Below are 21,616 nucleotides of genomic sequence, written 5' to 3' on the forward strand. Positions count from 1 at the left end.
CAGCTTCCTTAGACCTCAGCAGAACATACTGTATAGAGGAACATCTCCGAACATGTTTATCCCCCACCCCTTCACTCCGTTTCAACATACTGACTAATGCTGGGCCGTTATCTGCTAGCTACTTGCCATGCTCACTCCCTCTCTGCTTTTCATCAGTTCTTGGCAACGGTTCAATAAACGCTGTGTCAGAAAGGGGGTTGTGGGGCATAGTTAGATATCGGGTGAACTGTGTGAAGAACTCTGCATTGGAGAAACAAGGTGCCAATCAAAAATGCAGAGTAAAACAGCTCTCACTTGCCATTTTTATGACCACTGTGATCCCTCACCTCTTTCTAGATGTCACTACTGGTCTACATTATACCATGCTTTAGTGGTTTTCTCCAAATATCAGCACAGCACCTTTAGGTTCAATTAACAGCCTTTGTAACGGCAAGCCTATAAACACTTGACAGAGAGTGCAGAAGGTGAATGGTCCTGGCCCTGACCCGCAACACTGCTGGGTAAACACCAATTAAACAGGCCAGTGTTCACATTGGTTCTGCCAAAGGTAAAGGGGGAGTCTGTGATTGATAGGCTAACTAAAGAGGCACCTCACCACCAAAATTCAAAACAAGAGATTAAAACCTGCTATCACTCTCAAATTGATTAACAAGTGTTTTAAAGCGACAGCTAAATCCAGATTATTGTTTCATGATGTTGTTAAAGGTTTGTTTACATAAATAATGTGTAATGTTAAATACAACGTACATATTCACTGTAGCCTACTCATGTACTTGGCGAATATAGTCTGATTCTGGAAAAAAATAAAAGGACATATGTTCAACTAAACCCACAGAATTATGATTAAATCAGTTGATTTAATTCATGTGATTTAATGTATGTGAATACACCGTAAATGTATGTATTTTAAAGCTCAGTAGTTGTAATTTAAATTGTATGCCCACAGAAGTGTGCACCCACAAACACAGACACACATGCATAAAAAACACTAATATGACAGCTGTGACCTCTGTGAATGACTTTAGCCATGTCCCTAACCACAACCCTATAAGGACACATACACCGTAGCATCATCTGACCAACAATTAATAAGAAAAACAGTGAGCCTTTTCATTTCAGTGAAGTTTTAAAAATAAATCTATAACCCTTTATAGGGCACTCATTGAAATCTTTGGAAATTCTAAATTGTAACCTCAGAAAGCTAATGGGGGATGGTACAGGACATTTAAAAAAAAAAAAAAAGTTATCAATATTTTTCATCTTTGCATTACAAATCAAGGTCAATGAAGTTACCACATATGAGCACTTGCCTGTCTAGGGTCAAAAATATTACAGAGCGTGAGTTTAAAAAAATATGAGAAAAACACACAAAAACTGCAAGGAACATTTATTTAGAGACATCTCTGTCTTGGGGTAGGCTACTGATACTGGCTTGACTGTCATACAGTAAATACATTTAACATCATAACTAAACATGGTAAGTTGATGTAACTCACAAATTATTTGGTTGAATAGTTGTGTTAAAAATTTGAGATTGTTGTTATTTGCATAGCATTTCTAAAAATCAGAGTTGGCTTAATATTGACTTAAAAACATATTCCTTTTGCAGCTGTCTGCTCGGCTCTTTTATGGGGAGAGGGATACCGTTGTTGTTCCTGTAAACCCTGCCATCAGCGATGATGATGATAGCTCAGAGGAAGAAGACAACTATGTGGCAGATCCCAACTTCCTTCCACCCACCCCTAACCCAGCCAAAAGGAAGTGTGTGCGGCCTGCAGTGGAGGTGCTTGTAGATGAGGACATGGACGAAAATGATGACAATCAAGAGCTGGCACCAACGGCGAATAGGCCCACCAACAAAAGGAAGCCAGAACCCCGGGAACCAGAACATCAACATCACCTTTGTCACCACTGAGGATGAAATTATGAGCCACAAAGTTCATAATTTCATCATCAGTGGTGGCAAAGGTGATGTTGATGTTCGTCTGGGTTGCATATAAGTTGGTTTGATATGTTATGTGTGAGATTACTTCACGACTTAAGTACCTGCTGAAATAATCACATGGACTTTGGATGAAGTCAGGGGGAATGTGCTGGTATTCAGGGTTCCTGGGGTTCTGGCTTCCTTTTGTTGGTGGGCCTCTTTGCCGTTGGTGCCGGCTCTTGATTGTCATCATGCCACCACCACCCACCCAACCACACACACACACACACACACACACACACACACACACACACACACACACACACACACACACACACACTATAGTGAACAAAATGAGTGTGCAACACTGCCGCCCTCTGGTTTAAATTGAATTTAGTTCTGCTGCATGCTGATAAACTTTAGACAACCATCCTAATATGAGAATGACTATTAACTTTCAAAAGCTATATCCTCTTCCATTTCACTCAGACAAAGCCAAATAAATCCCCAATATCCCCCATTTACACTTATGTTTGAGTGATATCACTTATCTGATTCACGCTTAGTAGTATTATGTACGGTTATGTCTTGCCTGCACACTAAGACATGATAGTTTCACACATTTATTTAAAAACACGTATTTAAAAAAAAATGTTAGGCCTACTTAATATTCAGTGTATTTGGAAAGCAGTCTCAGTTTTATGGTTTTACCAGGCTACTGGAACTGTGTATTTGTTACTTCTGCAACAAATTAGATTTATTTATGATGAAGGAATGTATTGCTTCTTATATAAAAATTAATAGTAGGTATTAAACAAAAGAGATTACAAAATTACAAAATGCACATTTAAGCATAGGCACCGACAGGCACCATGGATGTATCAAAGAATTTCTAATAAGGGAAGAAGTTCCACTCTCTCGTTATTTCCGGCTTCTGAAATGGTTGCAGTTCCACCAGAGTTCCATATAGGGGGCGCTCACAGGCCAGTGCAGAATGAATGGGACTCTATGGAGCTATACCCCTCAAAATCCACTTTTCTCAGGATATAATTTTTTGTCTAGTAATTTGAATGTTGCATTCGAAAGGGGAGGCTAAGAAAATACACACTGCTGGGTGTTAGATTTTTTTAAAGTGGCTTTTTTGTTCTAAAAAGCCTTTTAAAATGTCAATGACGTCATACACATATACGGCCAGAGATACTGCTTTACGGCAAGCTCTGAGTCGCTTCCTTTGTTCTCTCGAAGCATCGACAACACAGCTGACAGGTTAGGCTCTCCCTGTTAATACACGTGCTAGAAAGAGGTTTGCTAATGTTTCACGCCGAAATATTCACTCTGACATTCTGGTTCTGCTTTGGATGCCGTCAAGCGGGATCTCCGATCGTAATCAGTCCTTCACTGACCAATCAGCATTCATTAGCAGAATGCTAGCGTGTTGTGGGCAACAACGACTCAACCTGTAAGAAATCGAAAGGACACAAGTACTCGTTCATTCAACTTTTGACCTATAATCCATGTTGAACTTGCAAAAACTACAATCAAATCTGAGATTTCTCAACGACAATCAGGCGAAAGAGACACATTTAGCCGTCTAGCTCCATAGAGTCCCATTCATTTAGCACTGGACCGCGATCACCCCCAGTGGAACTCTGGTGGAACTGCAACCAAATTCGGTACAATGGGGCTGAATAGGGAGTGGAATGGCTTTCCGTAGACGGGCTTTGGATGTATTAAGAGAGAACAGGCACACCTCGACACAGCCGACGAAACCGGAAGACGTTTAGCGACGCTTCCGGTTGAAAAAGTGTAAAGATGTCGCCGCCCTTATTCAATTTTGTCGACGCTAAAGACAAATTTACGGTGAGAAATCGCAGAATTGCCTTTTATTATTAAAACAAAAGTTATTTTATACTGTATCTCGTGATTAACATTAAAGCTAGATAGCAGGCTTGTTACTGCATGCTATTGTTCTGTTAGCTAGCTAGAGTTCTTATAGCAGATAGCAAATGGTAGCTAGCTAAGCTAACAAAACGCTATCTATGATGCGTTTTCTCTTATAATGTTTTCTCCTTCCCTCAGGCGTCTGCCAGACAAGCCCTAGTTGGTAAAACCAGCAAACCTTTGATACATGCTTTCAATCAGTTCCCTGGGAAGTAAGTAAGGTTAATTTAATCTCTGTAGCGTTACAAGTCTTAAATACAATCACGAAACGTATTTTGACTTAACTGTCTGAGTGTCTCGTGTGTTACAGTGAGGCAGAAAAGAAGACCACATTTGACCAGGCGCTCAGGGGTGTTCTTGGTGATCAGATTGTAAGTAAATAAGCGGCCATCTACTCTTATATTTCAATACACCTCATTAAATAACCCAGGCTGCATATGAAAGCCTGAAATTGTTGCGTTTGTGTCTGCAGGTTGAGCAGAAGGCGAGCTGCGATGAATACTTGTCTCTCATCTACCTGAGTATTTCTGCAGTTACAGAAGGTATGTTACCCTCCGTAACAATGAATGAATTAATGAATGAAAGAATACTTGTTTTTGTGTCCTACCATTCAGATTGCCCACCCCATATGGGGTTACATGACACTCAGTAATACTATGTATAATCTGTACTGCCCTGATTATACCAGACTTTTAGAGTTGACCTTCATAGAAAGACTCCACATATTATGCATCGTCCTAACAATAGAAAAGAAAGTCAAAACAGAATTGAGACATTGTTATGCTTTACATTTGAAAGAGTTAAGCATAGCTCTTCTTGTTAAGGCCTTACCTAACCTGCCTCCATCTTGTGTTTTTGACCTTTTGATTCCTTATATTTTCAAATGTATTTTCTCAGTCCTAAAACTAAGTAAAAATAACTTCTGCTCTGTTTTTACACGTTTACCTCTGTTCATGGTATCTTCATCAAAGTGCTCTTATTTGCCTAGTTGCCAACTTCATTTTTTTATAGTACTGTTGTTCCAACACGTGACACAAGGTTGAGCTTAAATTGTATTATTTTCACATTTATCAACTGGACCTTTGATATGTAATTGCTACTGCTGCAAATAATGTATTGCCACTAATATTGTTGTCATGACGTGCATGAGTACAGACTGTTGTTCTGAGTACACACAAAATCAATCGCAGTGTGCCTTCAGTCTTTTGGAGCAAGTTTTCTTACCTCGCACAAAGTGTAAGACTTGTGATCAAGCTTTTGCTGTCTTGTTGAACTCTCTTCGTGTAGGTATCTGTTCTGCTACAACTCCTTTTCTTCTGCTTGGAGATGTACTGGACTGTCTTCCTCTCGACCAATGTGACAAAATATTCTCTTTTGTCGAGGAGAATGTCTCCACCTGGAAATCGGTAAATAGGGCCACAGCCTCTCAATGAATGCAGTTAAAGAATTTCTAGAACATAATGTAGATACTTAAATCACTGTCTGGACTCTCCCTTTTCCTAGAACTCTTTTTACACTGCTGGGAAGAACTACTTGTTGAGGATGTGTAATGGTAAGAATAGCTTTTCATTTTTGTTGATGAACAAGACTTTTTATGTTTTAAAATGTATATCTGATTTGTAACACACCTCTAAATCTGTGTAGATCTTTTAAGGAGGCTGTCCAAATCCCAGAATACTGTATTCTGTGGGCGAATCCAGCTTTTCCTGGCACGTCTCTTCCCTCTGTCTGAAAAATCAGGTAAACGCAGCATTTGGGTATGTTGTTTGAATAAAGAAGACAACATCAACTTCTCATGGATGTTATGTCTGATAGTTTATAACGTGTGGCCACCATCTTCCGGCCTTGTCCAGTTGCACTGTTTTTTATGTACTGCCTCTTGTGTTTATTCCAGGTCTCAATCTGCAGAGCCAGTTTAATCTGGAGAATATAACAGTCTTCAACAAAAATGAACAAGAAAGCACTCTGGGCCAGAAGGTAATGTGTTGACACCTGATCATGACTGTGAGAATTTTAAATTGAATCTGAAAATGTTATCTTACGTCATGGTTCCATGTTCATAGCACACAGAAGAAAAGGAAGATGGCATGGAGGTGGAAGAAGGAGAAATGGGAGAGGATGAAGCTCCTGCACCGTGGTAAGTCATGCTCTAAAACACACAGCAAGGGGGGAAATTAAATAGCTTTATAAATGACACTTTTGCTGGTTACCCTTTTTACATTTATTTGTGTCAATTATTACTTTCAGTTCCATTCCGATTGACTACAACTTGTACAGAAAGTTCTGGACACTGCAGGACTACTTCAGAAACCCTGTGCAGTGTTACGATAAGTTCTGTTGGATGACATTCCTTAAGGTAAAGTACTTTACCACAAAAGCAGAGAACCTGTTGCTCCCTTGCTCTCCATTTTGTCAGATCATAACAAATACCAAAGAAGCTGCTATAAAGCAATGGCTCACTGCCGGTGTCAATTTCTTTTTGTCCTGCACAGTTCTCAGATGAGACTTTGGCAGTGTTCAAGAGCTATAAACTGGATGACATGCAGGCCTCTAAGAGAAAGCTGGAGGAGATGAGAGCATCTGGAGGAGAGCACGTCTACTTTGCCAAGTTTCTGACAAGTGAGAAGGTGAGAAAAGCCTGGGAATAATTGGCAGTTTGCATATTTGTTTTGTCGAAAGCTGGGGTAGGCAGTTTTCTGGAAAAGGCAAAAAAAAAGAAACGCCAGAATTTGAAATTATAGCCCTCCTCCTGCAGCTCTACCCTCTGTCCTAAGCCCCTCCCCCCAGACAAACACGGGCATATGCACACGCTTCATACAATAACCTGTACGAGTATCGGTCTTTTGTCAGTTATTCCGTCGTCGCTGTTTTTCTTTGCAAACGTGTGAGTAGGGCTGGGCGATATGGAGAAAATCAAATATCACAATATTGTTGACCAAATACCTCTATCGATACCGCAGCAATATTGTAGTGTTGACTAATGGTGCTTTCACAAATTATTTACACAATGATTTATTTTGATAAATAATCATCAGTAATGTGGATATAATGACTGAGTGGGTAAAGGCAAATAATAGAACATTTACAACGTTCAGAAAATGACATCGCTTTACTGTAATGCAGCCTTTAAAACCAGGAAAAGACAACACTTATGCCATATTACGATATTCAAAAACCAAGACGATATCTAGTCTCATATCACGATATCGATATATTGCCCAGCTCTACGTGTGAGCCTGTGAAGCCCTTTGAGATGACATACTGGAATGAGGGGCTCTAGCTAGCTACAAAAACATGAACTTTAATTAGCTGCTAACAATGAGAAAGTTTGCTCCGGCCGGTGCTTGGCTCTGGCTTGACCGTTTTCAACATGGTGGCCAGGTCACAAACTTTCTCATTTTACAGCTAAACAGTAACTAAAATATATCTCTGAAAATGTTTGAAGCGAGAAATAAGCAGTGCAGTAACAGAATCTTGATTCATATTTGATCAGCGCTGCATAGTTTGACAGTTTGATCACAGTTCCCGAGCAGTCATTGACACTGTCAGAGCTGGCTCTGATTGGTTGTTGGTTGTTCCTTTTGGGTATGCTGGAAACTTGCAAATGCCACTAGGAGGACGGGAGGGAGGCAGAGGAACATGCCTTTTTCCACAGATTATCTGTCTCATGTACTACTGTCATGATATAGTGACAGTTTCAGCAAATATTACAACTTATTTTTTTATAAAAGTCACCAACTGCAGCTTGAAAGGCTGGCTGAGATATTACATTACACTTGGTAAACAACAACATACTGTAGATACTTTATTTCGGTATGAATATGACTTTGTCAATAGAATACTTGCAGTATTTCCATACTATGTTAAAATAAGATGTTCTTAAATGTGTGTGTGTTGTGTGTGTAATGTATGTATGTATATATAATATATATATATATATATATATATATATATATATATATATATCTAGATAGCTATCTATCTCAAAATATCACATCACAGATTGCATCTGTATTGAATATTTTCATTTGTATTTATGATCACCTGTTTTTCTTTGCTCTCCAGCTCATGGACTTGCAGCTCAGCGACAGCAACTTCAGGCGGCACATTTTACTGCAGTACCTCATCCTCTTCCAGTACCTGAAGGGTCAGGTCAAGTTCAAAAGGTGAAGCATGTCTCTACTCTGACCTTGCAGAACGTCAAACAAAAAAACCATTGCGTGACAAAACACCGTCATTTTTTTGGGGCTTCATATTTTGTTGTGTCTTTGTCCTCGTACAGCTCCAACTGTGTTCTGAACGATGACCAGACTACATGGATTGAAGAGACAACTAAACTGGTTTATCAGGTCAGACCTAAACCACGCTGACATACGACACTATAAATAAATGTGCCTCACTGTCTTCCCAGTTTAGAAGTCAAGATTTCACCTGGATAGGCACTTAGAAGGGTCAACCCTCCAAATTCAGGAATACCATTTTTCCATTTACCACCAGCGATATCTAGCCATGCCGATAACTTTGATTTGATTTGGTAAGATTCTGAAATATCTGCCATTTAGACGGTCTTCCTTAATTGGCATGGAATCCAGAGAGAGAGTAAAGTAAACCTGTATTAATCTGTGACTGTTCTCTTGTAGCTGCTGAGAGAGATCCCTCCTGATGGAGACCAGTTTGCCACCATGGTTGAGGTAAGCCGTGCATTGGGAATACTATTATTAAATATTAAATAAGGCTTGTCCATACACATTTCGGTTCAGTTTGTTAGACTTCTCCATACACTAATGACACTAGAAATGTTCTTCTTGACAGCATATTCTCAACACAGAGGAGAGCTGGAATAGCTGGAAAAATGAGGGCTGTTCGAGCTTTGTGAAAGAGAGGTACTACAGCCTAATCTTACAACATAATCGGGGCAGATCATTTATTTTTATTTGATTTTTACATTGATTAGTTCATTTTTAAAACGAAAGAATGTAGTGTGTGAGCTTGGGCTAGCATGCCAAAATAACAGTTGGTCTCACTTGTTCCTAACAGGCCAGTAGATGACAAACCCAAAAGACCCACCAGGAAAAGACAAGCTCCAGAAGACTTCCTTGGAAAAGGGCCGGACCGCAAGATTTTCATGGGAAAGTATGTGATCTAATACAAGGGTGGGCTAGCAGAGTAGTTTTTAATGTTAAGTCTGGTTTTTAAACTTGTAATAGTAATTGTCCATCCTGCAAAAATACTCTGTGCGGGTCATGTGTTTGTCTGCGATATGTGGGGACAAATGAAAAGAGATCCTCCGCGAATAATCGTTTGTAGACCATGACTGAAGCTAAAGTGGAATGAACACCTGCGGAGGTCACTTCCATAATTCACACTCTTCTGTGTTTTGTTAGTGATGAGTTGACTCGACTGTGGAACCTGAACCAGGACAACATGGAGGCCTGCAAGTCAGACAGCAGGTCAGTGGTTCAGAAAACAAGCCAGCAGTTCCCACACACACACACACACACACACACCTTTTTGTATATATCAGAAAATGTATTAAATCTGGTATCTTTCATTCAGGGAGTTCATGCCATCACTGGACGAATTCTTTGCGGAAGCCATTGAACAGGCCGACCCTGCTAACATGGTGGAGGAAGAGTACAAGTAAGTTTGCACTGTGACACTGTCTTACATCTTTGTATGAAAGTAATTTTGCAAGAACAAAATCCTTTTTTTTAAATTGTGATAAGGCTTTTTTTCCCCCAAAAAAGCATTGGTGGCTTCATTCCGTTTTTCCTCTCTGTGTGTGTGTGTGGGTGTGTGTGTGTGTGTGACTTTTCTGTTTCTTCCTGTAAATCAATGCAGGGTTGTGCGGAACCCAAACTACGGCTGGCGTGCTCTAAGGCTGCTGTCCAGGAGAAGTCCACACTTCTTTCAGCCGACTAACCAGAAGTTCAAGAGCCTGGCAGACTACCTAGACAGCATGGTCAGCAAACTGGCCAAAGAATTGCCGGTGAGGATTTAGTTTGACTTAACAAATATATGATGTATTCATCAAAATAAAACCACTTCATGATGGCTCCAAAAACTGTTTGTATACGCTAGGGTTGGGTACCAAACTCTGTACTTTTTTGGGTACCGACCGAATTACTTTGGTGTTACTGAGAACCGATTCATGTTAAATCAATCGGTGCCAAACTTCGGTACCTGTAAGCGCAATCTTATCTGTCCTCTCTGCATGTTGACAGAGAGCTGACACACACACAGAGGCGCAGGGCAGACCAAGCGAAACTACACCGCCTCTGCAGTTTGTTGATTACACTTATTTTGTGTGGAGTGTAAAATGTTCTAAATAAATGACCAAATAGGTTTGGAATTATTATTTTTTTTTACAACTGAAACTAATTGTGTGTCATTACAAAGGGAAAGTACCGAAACAAGGTACCGTTATCAGTACCGGTAAAAATGTGAACAGTACCCAACCCTAGTATACGCTGATATGGTGATTTTTTTTATTGCATACATGCAGAAGGATATTCCCTCCGAAGAGATCAAGACAGGAGAAGATGATGACGACGATAATGGAGACAATCTTCTCAAAGACAGCAATGACAGTGAGTTTGAATAGTTGCTTTGTTTTAGGTAATATCCACCATATAGCCCACCCATATCAAAATATTTTCTTCTTTCAAATCCATCTGTTTTTAACACAAAATTGAATTAATTTAGGAGAGGAATGGATAGTGTTAAAGTCAGGCTTTTCTTTAGGAATATATGGAGCATTTTACTAGCCTGACAAGCCAGACCCACATCAAGATGTTGGGTCTGGGAATTCACCATTGGCAGGGCTCAATCTGAGGGGCGGGATAAACGGTTGTCTTTCAAATTCCCTCTGCACTCGTAGCCAACCAGAGCAACGCTAGTTGATAGATTAAACTTTTGCCGTATCCGGTCGGTAAAACTCCGAACACATCTTCCTTTTTTTAAGAATGACTTCAGTGCTTAACTCCAAGTCTTCCAGAGTCGCGGCCAAAGCCGATTCATTAAATTTTTTTACATTACATGTCATTTAGCTGACGCTTTTATCCAAAGCGACTTACAATTGCTATATACAGTTGTGTTCAGAATAATAGCAGTGTGTTTAAAAAAAAAAAAAAAGTGAATAATGCTCACAATCCTTAGAATAGCTTTTAATTCGATAATATCAATGTATTGGGAACACTGCACATTCAATTCCAAATCAAAACATGACCAAAATTGATCAAGTTTGTGTTACAACTTTACAGAAAGTGAAGAAAAAGGAATATTGGGCTGTTCGTATAGCAGTATTTGCATTTTTCTTTACAATCTCAAAAATGTACTGTATAAACTGAAAAATGTCTCAAGGGTTTGCTTTACTTTGAATCACTGCACTAATATTTAGTTGCATAACCATTATTTCTGAGAACTGCTTCACGTCTGTGCTGCATGGAGTCGACCAACTTCTGCCACCTGTGAACAGGTATTCCAGCCCAGGACCATTGAACTACATTCCACAATTCCTCTGCATTACTGGGTTTTTCCTCAGAAACAGCATTTTTGATGTCCCCTCGCAAGTTTTCTATGGGATTGAGGTCTGGGGATTGGGCTGGCCACTCCATAACATTAATCTTGTTCATCTGGAACCAAGACTGCTCGCTTACTGGTGTGTTTTGGGTCATTGTTTTGTTTCAAAGGCATTTCCTCATAGCATAAGGCAACATGACCTCTTCAAGTATTTTGATGTATTGAAACTGATCCATGATCCCTGGTATGTGATAAATAGGCCCAACACCACAGTATGAGAGACATCCCTATAACATGATTGTTGCACCACCATGCTTTACTGTCTTCACAGTGTACTGTGGCTTGAATTCAGTGCATGGGGGTCGTCGGACAAACTGTCTGCGGCCCCTAAACCCAAAAAGAAAATTTTTGCTCTCATCAGTCCCCGGAATGTTGCCCCATTTCTCCTTTGGCCAGTCAATGTGTCCTGTGGCAAGTTTCAACCCATTCAGTACTTTTTTTTTTTTTTTTCAGCAATGGGACTTTGCGGGGGCTTCTAGCTGATAGCTTTGCTTCACATAGCCTTCTTCTGATCGTAACCGTACTCGCAGATAACTTTTAAGTCTTCTTTGATTTTCCTGGAGCTGATCATTGGTTGAGCCTTTGCCATTTTGGCTATTCTTTGATCCCATCGAATGGTAGTTGACCATTTTTTTTCCCCCATGTCGTTCAGGCTTTGGATGCCATTTGAAATCATTTTGGCTGAGCAGCCTATAATTTTCAGCACTTCTTTATATGTTGTCCCTGCTCCAATCAAAGTCCGCTGTTCCTCAGAGCAATGTCTGGAACGACCCATTTTGCTGAGTATTTCAGTGTGAAATGCACTATAACCAGCATGCACATTTGCTTCCTTCTTTCAATATGGGCCATAATTGACACCTGTTTCTTCACAGAATCAATCACCTCACTAATTGAACACAACACTGCTATTATTTTGAACATGCCCATTCAATTACACAGAATGAGCAGCATGCATGTCATGACTGTTGGTTTTCTATGACTCTACAACACTTACTAGTAAATTATTTGCCATGTAGAAATAGCACTTCTACCAAAAAATTGATTTATGAGGTTAGTGATGATGTTGGACTGCTATTATTTTGAACACAACTGTATGTCAGAGGTCGCACACCTCTGGAGCAACTAGGGGTTAAGTGTCTTGGTCAGGGACACGTTGGTTGTTGTATCGCAGTGGGAAGCGAACCCGGATCTCCCACACCAAAGGCATGTGTCATACCCACTTCGCCATCACCATCCAATTCAAAAGACTGCTGTTCGCCAGCAGCGGTCTGCAGCAGCTGTTGTTTTCAAGTAGCAGGGAATTCACGCGGAACCGTCGCAACTCTGCCGTCCTTATGTTAAGCCCGCCCACTGCCTATACACGTGATTGGCCTGACCAGAATTTGGTTTTTCCAGCTCGCAAGCCCAGGGAGAGTTGCTAGACTGACCCTGGCTGCAAATTACATTTGCTGCCGCTAGGGCGCGTCTAGATTTCTAGGCTAGCATTTTACATCCTAACGTATCAAATTCAACTAAAATGTAACATACCTTTGTTTATTCTTCCCCCAGATTGACCTCTGTATTTTTAGGCCCTAGATTAAATCACCTCATCCTCTGTGAATTTCCAGACCAAGAGTTTTTATCCACCCTCTTGTCTTTCTTCCAGGTCCGAGCATACAGAGCAAGATGGTGACAAACCAACAGATGGATGACATAGCAGCCAAACTGGGTGCGCAGTGGAAGATGCTGGCATCCCATTTGGAGATGAAGGCAGCAGAGTTGCGAGAGATTGAAACAGACAGTGAAGATGTTGACATGCAGGCCAAATTGCTGCTTGTAGCCTGGCAGGATAGAGAGGGATCACAAGCCACTGTGGAGAGCCTGGTCACAGCTCTTAATGCTGCAGGATTCTCCCAGATTGCAGACAACCTCAATGAGGCTTAAGGTAGATAATGTTACGTAAATAAGTACCTCCATTACATTGTTGCAACATCCTTTTTCATACCAAAAATTGGAGACCATTTTTGTATGTAGTATTGGTTGAAACCTGTTTTTTCATTGTAAAAAAATCCAATAAATGTTTTTTTTCTAATAACACTTGTAAGACCAATTAATGATCCCATGCTCACATTAAAGAATCTCACAATTTGATACAAGTTTATTTTCACCACCTTGAAAAGCAATCAGTCAATAACTTATTACAGTGTTGATGGTTAAGTCTTATACATTGTGGCAGGGTGTTTAGGAGACCTGCAAGAAAAACAGTGACGCATAGCCTTTTAAGAGTGTAGATGTCAAAGTCTGAAATCAGTGTCAGCAAGAACAATGTTCAAGGCTTGTTGAGTAAACCATCAAGGTTGAATCTCAAGTCTTTATTTAACCACACACAGTTCATCACAAGGGCAACTTGTTCTAAACCAGTTTCCCACACACTTCCCCCAAAAATGCATTAGTGAAGATTTGGCAGAAGAAACCTCATCTGTCGACATATTGGAAAACAATTGCAGGAGATGATGCGAGCCAAGCACTGAGATTGAACCCAAGTTTCCCAGAGAGCCAACAGGTGAACAAGGGCAAGTCTTGACAGTGTTATGTGAAAATCTGAGAAGGTACAAGCCAGAATGTCAAGGACAACAGCTTGGCTAGGCATTTTTGTACAAGTTGATTAAATGACTAAAGAAATATTTTGCTTTTATGATATGAGTACCTTATCAAAGGCTTTAAAAAATATACAATGTGTATAAAACATTTAATTAAACTGCAGAGCTAGACTTAAATTCCTCTTAAGAATCCAGTCCAAAGATTTCCTCCTTTTCCAAAGCCCACTATAGTTGAATATTTAACACCATTTGACAATTTGTTTTACAAGCATCCATGTTGGTTACAAAAAAAAATTAAGGTCATCAAATCTTTAAAGACACCAGTTTTATTGCACATCTATGCAGACAGTGCTTGGAAATGGCATTTGTATGTGTGTTGGATGTTGTCTGTCTTCTAGGAAGTCTTCCACAGCTACTGTTCCTCAAGTATTTCCAGCCGCCGGGGGCCGTACAGTAGAACGTATGCTATATGCCAGTCCCCGCCACCAGACAGTCGCAGGATATCCTCTGGAGACACCAGACTCACCTTGTCATCATCAAACTTGACCCACTCATCTGAGGCAGAGACCACAGGAAACATTAAGTTCCTGAACATCTGTGTACACTTGGGATTAGGTTCCTCTATGCTTTTATGATTTGTGACTGATCGAAACCAGGGGTTAAAGTGGGAGATGGGGGACGCTGGAATGCATATTTCGCGTTATTTTAAACAAACAGGAAACACTGTGTGAAACCGCCAATTAGATTAACTAACTCATTAATCGAAGGTTCCGGATCATTCCGGCCCACTTTAACCCCTGAGTGAAACAACTGTGCTTACCTTCTTTCCTCTTGACCCAGCCCACATAGTGACCAGATGAGCTAGAGCGGCCTTGGTGTGTCAGCACAGCCTGCAGGTCGTAGTAGCCGCTGTTGTTGGAACCGAGGTCTGCGGGGGGGGGGGAGCAGTAGGCCTATGTCACAATTCCTTCAATTTTGGCTAAAAATAGACTGAAATAGCAGACCTTAAAAATAGGAAATCTGCCCTCAAGTGCCATTACACTGCTAGATACCAAAGTGTGGTGCTTGGCATTATGGGACATTTTGCAGGTACTTGAAAACCTTTAGAGATTTTACTTTTAATTTTTGGTAAGTACAACAAGCAATAGTATTGGTAGAGTGAGAAAACCGCTATCTGCCTTGTCAACAATAGATTCATTGATGAATGTTAGAAAATTGCGGAAAATTGTAGAATCAAAATGCAAGCCTTGAACATACTTTCTTTTTATGCTTTTAAGAATGTGCCTATAATGTGTATTTTTTTAGGATGGATAATCACATATCTATTGAAGGTTGAAGGCAAACTCTTCCTCTTATATTATAAAATTGTCCCCAAATATGTATTGTGATAAATACATTACAGCACAAATGCTAAGATGTATTTAGAATTATGTTTTGTGTAGGGCTGCCTGCAACTAACGATTATTATCTATAAAATGTCAGATAATGGTGAGAATGTCTATCAGTGTTTTCCAAAGCCCAATAGGACATCCTCAAATGTCCTTTTTTGTTCACAACTCCAAAGATATTCAGTGTACGGTCATAGTAAACTGAACTTGAAAAAGTGTACAGAGGATGTCATGTCTCAACGTACCATCAGGGAATGAGAAAGGCTCATATTTCACTTTTGCTGCACTTGGCGTCTTCACCACCTAATGCAAAATCAAAGTGTGAGACACTGTACAGAACTGGTAATTACACTGTATTACCCCTTTTCCACCAAAATTAGTATGTATACGCATTTTGTTTGTTTTTATACATGGGCAAACCCGCTAAAAATAGCCGATAGACTCCATTCCCATTGCCAGTGGATGCGTATGCCTGTCTCTGGTGTGTCAAACGCGCCTGAAAACAGGTTCACTTTTTGTACTACAGTTTTCCGATGCAGGGCACAAAACGGCAAACTGCTGTACATTCACTGGATATCTTCGCTAATAAACTTAAACTCTCCGCTCAGACAGTTTCGCTTCACATTCGCCGTCACTCTCACTTATTCCACCACACACTCCCCAAACACCCTAGGTACTGGCTCTGCTATTCTCCAATAGAGACACACTACTCTTACAACATGTTAGTAAACAGTAGAATGCAGCATTGTCCCAGTGAAAAGGTTATGGTGGTTACTAGGTTTTTTTTTGTTTGTTTTTTATTTATTATAAATGTCACTTATTCAGTCTCTTTCAAACTCGGTGCCAACTAATTTGATGTTTGAATGCTGCTTGGGCGGAGACGGATGGGATTTGTAGCCGAGATGACAGAAGTTACGGACGGAGGCGATGCGCGTCACAGCATTGTGCCGGTTTTGGTCAGTGGGAAAGGGGTATTAGATAAAGTGGGAGCTTTTCTGCTATCAAGCTAGCTGGGCCTTACCTTTTTCTGCTGTTCCTCTAGCTTCTTGTCCTCAACCTCCTTGAACTTTGACCTGATAGGCAGCATTTTCTCCTGGACCTCCGCAGTGCACAGCTCATAGACATCCAGCATGAGAGGGAACTTGACATCCTTCAAAAAACAGACAATGTTAGACTTTGCATTAGATTACCAATTATGATGAGCTCTGTTATAAATTAGAAATTGTGGTGGCTCGAGACCAACCTTAAGGACTTTTGCATTGACAGACTCCTTCTCCTTGTAGAAAAATCTAACCATTTGAACAGTCAAGTAGGCAGGGAGACGGCTGAGTTTTGACTAGAGGGAGAGGTAGAGAACCAAAGTTCACAATGAAAAATACATTTCAAACTCAAGTTTGTAAATGTAGCAGTAGACAAAACCACTTGAGAGAAATTAGGAAAAACTTACGGATTTTATATACAGGGCATTTCTTTCCAAGGATGGAGACATTTTTGTGATTTCTTCCTGCAGTCTCTGGAGACAGAAAAAAGAAAATCAGAAACATGATTTAATCCTCGTTACCCTGGAGACAAACTATGTTCAACAATGGGTGTATGTTGTAGTTATTTCTCACTCTGGACAAACTTAAAACATCCAAGTAGTTTTTAAAATCTAAGCCCCAAGGTGCAGGTCTTGCTTACAGTGACATCTTCTCAAGTAAAAACTCTCATGACGACAACAACACCACCACCACCCCCCTCCTCTTTTTCAATACATTTAAAAGCGTATTCAGCTGCTTTTTTTTGGAGTCTGATACATACCAGTCTTAGTCCTGTGGCAAGGTATTTGACTTCTTGGTTGATGAAGCAACTGAGCTGGAGCTGGCTTTCCTTGCCCTTGATTGGCTCCTCCTCCTCAGACTCTGTGCATTTCATACTGAACAGGTGAGTTAAGAAAAAGCCTAGTGGAGTAATTTCACCGTGTCTTACTTCAACACAACACACTACTCTTTATGACCAAAAGTTTTAGAGTCAAACCATACTGAACCAATAAATAACATGGATGAGCTCAACAAAAGGCACCCTGCAAGGATACGCGGTTTCAAATTCTACGCCAAAATACTGGTCAATTAAGTTCTTCTTTGTAGAGGCAGAGGCAGCTCCGCTCTCAGACTCCGTCTGAAGACAAAAAGCAAAAATGAAACATGTCATTTGTCTTCAACTAACTTATCAATTACACAAATAACTTACCATCCTTTCATCATAAAACAACACAAGGTAAAGAAAAAACAAAAGAGTTTACCTCCATGGAAGTCTCTGGCTCTAGTGGCTCCAATTTTTGCTGAAGCACTCTCATCATCTGCAGCCAGCACTCGTTGGCATCCTGAGAGAACAAAAAAAATGGCATGGACTGAGACCTCAAAGTTTATTATAAGGTACAGGTACAAGACACATGGCATTGCTGTATACATCTCAGTGATAGTAACTGTGGTGAAGAGTTGCTCACCTGCTGGAGGTACTGCCCCTGGTCCCCCTTCTCAGCAAACTGTGGAAAGGCCATGTGAAGGAACTGCAGCAAAATGATGGGTGGCAGGCTAGATGAGGTCTTGTCCATGGTCTCATACAAGTCACGAAGGGCTGAGGATGCAAAGATATATACATATTTTTATATGCATTAGTAAGTTTACATTATTATATGTCCGTGAATTCACAGGGTTAACAATTCACTATGTTCTGTACCTGCTGTGATGTATTGTGATGGTGCATTTGCCCCAGAAGATCGCAGAGCACCTGTATACCTAAATGGGAGAGAGATCATTTCAGCAAGAGCCACAAAAACAACACCCACCAGGGAAAGGAAAAACACACTTTGTGAAAGGGAAAAAAAAAAAAAAAAAAAAAAAGAGTGCATTTCAACAATGTAGACCACTTACACACAGTGTCTCTTTGTATTTAGTGTCTTAACCTTCTGAGAACCAATATTAGCAGAAAACTTACCTTCTGAGTGCAGCTTTGAGCTCTGGCACCGAGCGCAGACACTGCACTGTGGCATTCATGTAACAGGTGTTGCCCAAGTTTGTCAGCCCACAAGGCAGCTCCATCTGAAAATAACAAAAGAGGGATATGTTCCTCTACAGTTATAAAGGGTAAAATACCGTTTTAAAAAATATATACGTTTATGTCTATTTAGTTATTAACCAAGCTTCAAATGTAAGAAATGACAATACGGGTAGATTAGCATGTCACTTTGTTTATATTTTTCATCTTCAGGTGTTCAATATTGGCAAGTCCGCTCCCAATAAGATGGATGTTGCTCCCAACAACAGCTATGTAGAAAGTGTACAAATTAAAAATGAATAATTGAAATGAATCGTCAATGTACAGGCTTAATTACAGTATCCCAGAGTTTCCATTAGTGCCGAGTAGTTATAGTGCTGTTAGTGCTGCTATGAGGACCTGGTAACACATAAAATAATTAAAATTTGTGTGGATTTCAAAGAAGTTGCATAGTCACAGAAAATCAAATCAGCGCTCTTTTTGTTTATAGCAGGACTCTTTACTCCGAAGAACTGACAATTTCCTAACCGAGATGCGACTGCAGACTAAACAGCAGCACGGTATCCAGTGACACAGCAGCTTGTAGTTCATTTGCATTTAGTGATCAGAGCACAATTCTTTCTCAGTAAAAAGGTTTTGTAAAAAGTGCCATACAAATGACAATAACAAAACACCTTGCTGACTGCAGCATCATTTGTTAGGAGGCAAATTGCTCTCAGACCTAACACAAACGCTGACCTGACAAATCTTATTTTAAGTAGCTGATCTCACGAAAAGGGGCATATAGTGTATATTTAATTTATTACGTTATCTACTTGGTAAACACACACATTGAGGAAAACATGTTAAGTCAGTGCGGAGAACAGCACTCACCATATTTGTTTTAGGCATACTGGTCATTTTCAGGCTTACTCACCGCTGAGGCCAGCTGCTCCTCAGTCATGTCCTCTACAAACATGGGCCGGACAGCAGGCTCCTCAGGCAGGGCTTCTGCTGAGCCCATCATCAGCAGAGTCATTCCCTACAAAAAAAAAAGAAATGCACAAAAATCCATTTACTTGTGAAAATGCATTTGGGAGTATAGCTCTATGAACTAAGAAATGCCTGTTGTATTGTCCAAACGTAGCTTAAAACACTCACATTTTTCAGTTTAATGTTTCCCCCATTCGTCATCCTAGAATAAAAGGACAAGACATTGGTTAGCTTCTTAAAGACAGTTTAGAGGATAAGGCTGCGGGTAGTTTTTCTTATTGTCAAAAAAAAAAAAAAATCCCATGAAAAGAACAAAACCAACATTGTGTCAAAAAAAATCTCAGTAAATTCCTACCACAGCTGGGCATTGTAGTTCTTAACAAACACTACTTAAACAAGAGTAAATTGTGCATTTGTTGGGTACTATTTTTTAGCTATGAATTAAACACTTGTGCTCTTGTGAATATTTACAGGAACAGGTCACTGCATGCAATAGCATGGCTCATTGGTGTGTTTTAATAGTTTTCGGACAACAATGTAAGATTATAATGCACTTTGACTAGTATACAGGCAATATGCGTTAGTAGGATCAATTAATTGTTAGTTTTGCTCTTTTCATGGGATTTGTTGACAACAAGATAATTATACAGCATGCCGCCTAATCCTTTAACCTAAAGAAGACCTGCAGCGCAGTATTTTGTCACATGCATCTCAGAACCAGATGCTTAACATTTAAGTACCTTCAGAGTGCCTCCCTTCACCATGACCTTCTGTCTGTCTGGCTGAACTCCTGTCAGGGCAAAGAGCTGAGCTTTGAAAACCATGGGTGGTTCCTCAGTGTTCAGCTCAACTGCATCAAACTTCTCTTTGCCCCATTTCACATTTACTGAAATAAAGACAAAGGAATTAGTACATAACCACACGTTAGCCTCCCGAAGTTCTAAGTGTTGGTAAACACCAACACCTTGTCAAAGTACTGTATGACACAGCATCTAGCTAGCTAGTTAGCAACAGTTAAGTGCTCCATGGAATCAGACAGCTAGCTAACGGTTAACGTTAGTCCAGCACAAAGTGAAAGCATACATATACATCTATCATGTTAAAACGGCAAACTTTTGTTCATGTTGGTCTCCAAGAAGCCGCAACTGCAGTAACGTTACAGGGCTTGTGAAGTGTACACTCATGATTTGGCTAGCTTGGTTAGCAAGGCTACCTGTGCTAATAAAAGGCGTGATTCTGTACATTTCAAACTGGTAACAAATTAGACACGGACGTGTCTTAAACTGACAAGAATACAACTCAAGTGGCCGAGTTGTGCTGAGAAAACAACGTCTTTAAATAACTAGCTAGTTAAACCACCTTACTTAACTGTTACCTTGCTGACCTAGCTAGGGCTAGCTGGCACTTAGCAGCAGTAACGCTAGCTAGCTGCTTCTTGGTTTGTGTCAGATGACAGTTAGCGTAGCTGACTTCACCAAACAAATTCTGTCAACTCCACTAACAACCAGTGACAGCAGTGCAACACTTTTGTATGTTCGCCTGTCTCGAAATAGTGTTTTTTATAATAACCCCACGAGTGGCCTAGCTAACAAAACTAACAGACTGCCCACTACCGTTCGCATGCTAACTGCATTTCATGCTAAAGCTAACGTTAGCATTCTAAATGTAATTTACGTACTGCACTAAACACGTGTAAGAGTTCATGTTTTACAGTCTATTTCAATGGCAATGAATATGATGTATTAAAATAATATCATACCTGTAAACACCGGCATATTTGGCAACCTTTTACTTCCTCAACTCTTTATTTTTTTCCTGTTCCAATCCACCGGGGCGCGAATAAAGAGTTAGCTAGTTCTCAGACTGAACTTCATTCAAACAGAATGACGCTGCAACAACACGCTGGGAACTTATCGATGCGCGCTGACATCTGCTAGCCATCCTGCCGCATGAAATGTACCCAGACTACACACACCCAGATCATCTTTGCCCTGCCCACATCATTCATTCAGACACACATAATTACAGTATTATGAGGGTTGTTGTTATTGAGGTTTGCTCAGTCCACAACAGGTAACATATCACTTCACACAGTAATAGGCCTGGAGCTTTTGGGGCCTCCTGAGCTGTTGCTCACTTTGCCTGGTTGGTCCAGTCTTGGGATGGACCGATGTATGGGCTGATATTAAAAATAT

At 40.3% G+C, this 21,616-nt stretch overlaps 2 protein-coding genes across 2 annotated transcripts; one reads left to right on the forward strand and one right to left on the reverse strand.

Moving 5' to 3' along the window:
* The first annotated feature begins 3,187 nt into the window (after nucleotides 1–3,187).
* On the forward strand, nucleotides 3,188–13,520 carry thoc1 (THO complex 1). Its single transcript, XM_078264041.1, has 21 exons — nucleotides 3,188–3,784; nucleotides 4,004–4,077; nucleotides 4,176–4,236; nucleotides 4,338–4,407; nucleotides 5,153–5,271; nucleotides 5,369–5,417; nucleotides 5,510–5,605; nucleotides 5,760–5,842; nucleotides 5,929–6,002; nucleotides 6,113–6,221; nucleotides 6,358–6,492; nucleotides 7,931–8,031; nucleotides 8,148–8,214; nucleotides 8,506–8,556; nucleotides 8,678–8,748; nucleotides 8,903–8,998; nucleotides 9,250–9,315; nucleotides 9,422–9,505; nucleotides 9,707–9,854; nucleotides 10,371–10,455; nucleotides 13,092–13,520. The coding sequence occupies exons 1-21, from the start codon at nucleotides 3,737–3,739 to the stop codon at nucleotides 13,367–13,369; spliced, it is 1,965 nt and encodes a 654-aa protein (XP_078120167.1). The 5' UTR covers nucleotides 3,188–3,736; the 3' UTR covers nucleotides 13,370–13,520.
* A 262-nt stretch (nucleotides 13,521–13,782) lies between these two features.
* Nucleotides 13,783–21,368, reverse strand: usp14 (ubiquitin specific peptidase 14 (tRNA-guanine transglycosylase)). The gene is given in 17 exon segments (XM_078264042.1): nucleotides 13,783–14,580; nucleotides 14,846–14,953; nucleotides 15,659–15,716; nucleotides 16,435–16,563; nucleotides 16,657–16,749; nucleotides 16,861–16,926; nucleotides 17,214–17,328; nucleotides 17,488–17,570; nucleotides 17,695–17,775; nucleotides 17,899–18,029; nucleotides 18,132–18,190; nucleotides 18,390–18,493; nucleotides 19,366–19,470; nucleotides 19,590–19,610; nucleotides 19,612–19,623; nucleotides 20,162–20,307; nucleotides 21,181–21,368. Coding segments are annotated over 17 exon segments (1,470 nt in total). The 5' UTR covers nucleotides 21,197–21,368; the 3' UTR covers nucleotides 13,783–14,437.
* Nucleotides 21,369–21,616: the final 248 nt, after the last annotated feature.

Source organism: Sander vitreus, chromosome 12 (assembly GCF_031162955.1).
Source record: "Sander vitreus isolate 19-12246 chromosome 12, sanVit1, whole genome shotgun sequence".
Classification (NCBI taxonomy): Eukaryota; Metazoa; Chordata; class Actinopteri; order Perciformes; family Percidae; genus Sander; species Sander vitreus.

Bases quoted from the DNA above. Each gene is read 5' to 3' on its own strand.
- thoc1 (XM_078264041.1), top strand. From the start codon at position 3,737: ATGTCGCCGCCCTTATTCAATTTTGTCGACGCTAAAGACAAATTTACG. The intron at 3,785-4,003 runs GTGAGAAATCGC...TCCTTCCCTCAG, and splicing joins ACGCTAAAGACAAATTTACG to GCGTCTGCCAGACAAGCCCT. The intron at 5,418-5,509 runs GTAAGAATAGCT...AAATCTGTGTAG, and splicing joins CTTGTTGAGGATGTGTAATG to ATCTTTTAAGGAGGCTGTCC.